This window comes from Nematolebias whitei, chromosome 11 (genome assembly GCF_014905685.2).
Source record: "Nematolebias whitei isolate Nwh7 chromosome 11, NemWhi1, whole genome shotgun sequence".
NCBI classification, from domain to species: Eukaryota; Metazoa; Chordata; class Actinopteri; order Cyprinodontiformes; family Rivulidae; genus Nematolebias; species Nematolebias whitei.
In genome coordinates, this window is record NC_056508.1 from 43619126 (window position 1) to 43622328 (window position 3203).

At 40.1% G+C, this 3203-nt stretch overlaps 1 protein-coding gene across 1 annotated transcript in view; it reads left to right on the forward strand.

Annotated features, from left to right (window-relative positions):
- Positions 1-291: 291 nt before the first annotated feature.
- zgc:171775 (STKc_p38 domain-containing protein) overlaps positions 292-3203 on the forward strand; it is a 13769-nt gene continuing 10857 nt past the window's right edge. The window contains exons 1-3 of the mRNA XM_037685018.1: positions 292-457; positions 2082-2211; positions 2919-2977. Of these exons, the coding sequence (XP_037540946.1) occupies positions 324-457; positions 2082-2211; positions 2919-2977 (323 nt within the window). The 5' untranslated portion in view covers positions 292-323. The remainder of the gene's footprint in view (positions 458-2081; positions 2212-2918; positions 2978-3203) is intronic.

The window sequence follows — 3203 nt, forward strand, 5'->3', positions numbered from 1 at the left end:
TAAAGGGTACTGTCTCGTGTTAATGACTTATCTCATTATGATTTAGCATCTCAAAGTCATGACTTAAAATATGACCTAATTTTGAGATATCTTACATTAGGCTATAAGATTTGAAATGTGGTAAGGGATTGTATTTTTGTCTTGGTTTAATTAAAATGGCATGAATAGGCTTCCATACAGGACAGAAAGTCCCGACCTGCTTGTAAATGGAGGCAGACTGGGGGGGGTAAAAGGGGGCGTGTCCCTGCAGCTCACCTGGCAGGTAGAAACAACTCCGTCTGGTTTAGAACAAATCCCAGAACAAACTGAAGTAAATCATCGCCATGCAGCCTTCAGTGAAAGAATCTCCCGTCAGACCGGGATTTTACAGACTGGAGGTCCAGAAGACGACGTGGGACGTCCCGGAGAGATACGCGGCGCTCAAGCCGATCGGCTCCGGAGCTTACGGGACGGTGTGGTGAGTTTACCCGGGGAGGGAGCGCTGCACCTCGGCCAAAGCAGCGTGGAAAACCCGCGGAGATTATTCTTTCTCCATCAACTTATAAAATAGGTCTATATGGATGTTTTTTTAGTATTACACACATGTCTTTCTCTTTAAGTAATCTGAAGTCCACAGTAAATGTTCCCTTTTAAAAACCATAATTCATTTATTTATATCTTGAGGCAAAAACATTAACATAAATAAGCCTGCATTGGTTTAGGATGCATAAAATTCAACAGGGGAAATGTTGGGAGATGGTTTAGAAAAGGTCATAAGATATCACTGCTGTTCAAGAGTGACCAATTAAAGCCAAATCATGAAGTTAATTAACTTTACAAATTATCTTCTATACACAGAGTGGATTTAATTAGAACTTCCAGTGCCAAGAGACGTGGCAGGAAGAGGCCCAGCTAAGAGATGTACTATTGACTGCCTGAAGCAAGGCAACAAGTCAATGCAGGTCCTGCAAAATGACAAGAATCTTCACCAACAACTTAAAAGGACAGTCAGGAATCCAGGATGTCTGGGCTACATGTCTGTCAAATGAGAACCCACTGAAAAGGAACGTGTTATCAGTGATCTTAACACAAACAGTCACTAAGCTAATTATGCTATGTCAGTTATTAAAGCAGTTAATCTAAGCAAACCATCGGATTTCAAATTGATTTATAATTTAATAAGGAAAATCCCATTGAGGTCACAGTTCTCTTTTGCAAGGGAGGCCTAGGCCACCCAACATATGTTTTTTGGACTGTGGGGAAACCAGAATACCCAGAGAAAACCCATGCAAACGCCATACAGAAAGACCCCAGGTCCAAACTGGTGATTGAACCCAGGACCTTCTTGCTGTTTGGCAACGGTGCTAACCACAAAGCCGTCTAAGTGCCAAATCTACACTTTTGTGCAATCCCCCATCCTGAGCGCATCGGCAACAGTGGAAAGAAACAACTCCCTTTTAATAGTAAGGAACTTCTGATAAAAGTTGGCTTGGGATGGGCGGCCATTTTCATTGACCAGCTGGAGTTTGAGAGGACAGGAAATAAACTACACAAGGATTGGTCCAAGTGCTTTTAATAAAAGCACATGATAAAGGTGGCAATAATTACTAAAACAAACATTGACTGTAGTGTGAGTAAAGACAGCAGCAGAGTGTCCTCAGTCTGTCCTCTAGCAGCCTAAGCCTATAGCAGCATAACTAAAGGATAGCTCAGGAAACCCAAGCCATCCCTAACTATAGGATTTATCTAATAAAATCGTATTATATATTAAATAGTTGGCAATGTGTCACCTTCAGAAACTGAAAGCTCTGCCTCCCTTCTATTTTTAGAATCTCTAGGAACCATAAGTAAACCTGCAGTCTGAGAGCAAAGTGCTCTGTTAGAAAAATATTTAAATCTGAATATTTGAATTTTGATTAGTTTGCATGTTTTAGCTTCAACAATAAGTCTGCTAACTAAAATATTTGTTTTCCTGTAAAAACTCTTATTTTGAAATCAGCAAACAGTTGTGGCAAGTCGTTACTGTGTCAGTGAAGTCACTTGGAACATTATGATCCCTGTCAGTAAGTTTAATCAGTAAACCAGTGTTTCATCTTGTTTAGCTCCGCCATTGAGCAGAAGACCAAAGAGAAGGTGGCCATCAAGAAGCTGTATCGGCCGTTCCAGTCTCTCATCCACGCCAAACGGGCTTACAGGGAGCTCCGCCTTCTTCGCCACATACAGCATGAAAATGTAAGAGTCGTGTAAATATAACACAAACTGCAACATTTTGCTAAAAGCACTTACTGATAAGCTTTTTGTTGTTCATAAAATGAGTCATCATGTTTGATTCAAAGTTGCAGATCAGAAAAAAGTTTCCCCATCTTACTTTCAGTTTCGCTGTAAAAAAGTTTTTGATAACACATTATACATCTGATACAATCACCACTCGTAAATGAAGTATTTTTAATCTTTCTGCCAATCCTGCTGTATTTCTCACTCCTGTTTCTAGAAAAGTTGATTTTGAGGTTAAGTTAGGTGCGTTGCTCTGTTCGACAATAACTCGTGATGTCACCGGCATGCCATGACAACCTGGGAGAGTCATTTTAATCTGCATGGCTCTGAATTCGTTTTAAACCTCACATGGTCCTTTTAAATTGCCAAAGCTTTACACAAGTGACTTGTTAGCACTCAGAGCATGTGATGGCTGCACACCAGATATGTGCCAAGTAGACTGTTTAGACATTTTCGGCTTTGTTAAAGTTGATTAGCTGTGGCAGCCATCTTGCATCTAGTTGGTTATAAATGTATTGATATTGATTTATGTAGTGGTTGATGAAATACTATTCTAACAATCACACATAGACACATTGTTGCCCACATTTTATAGAAATGGTCAGTCAAGTTATTAGTATTTGTGCTGAATTGAAAAACTGACGTGTTTCACGTTCGTCTTAAAGGTGATCTCTCTTCTCGACGTCTTTACGCCCGACGCAACGCTGGAGAAGTTCCAAACCTTGTAAGCTGAGAACGATGTTCTCCTGCTTGGTGTCGCAGCACGCTGACATTCTGTGTTTATGTGCTTGGACGTGAAGATCAGGCAAAAACACATTTTGAGTTTTTAAAACTTATTTTTTGTTTTGCTTTGTGAATGCTGCTTCAGCTTTCAAACTCTTGTTTTCATGTGATTTTATTTTTCTGCATGTATATCTGCATGTACAAGTACTGCATGTACAAGTACTGCA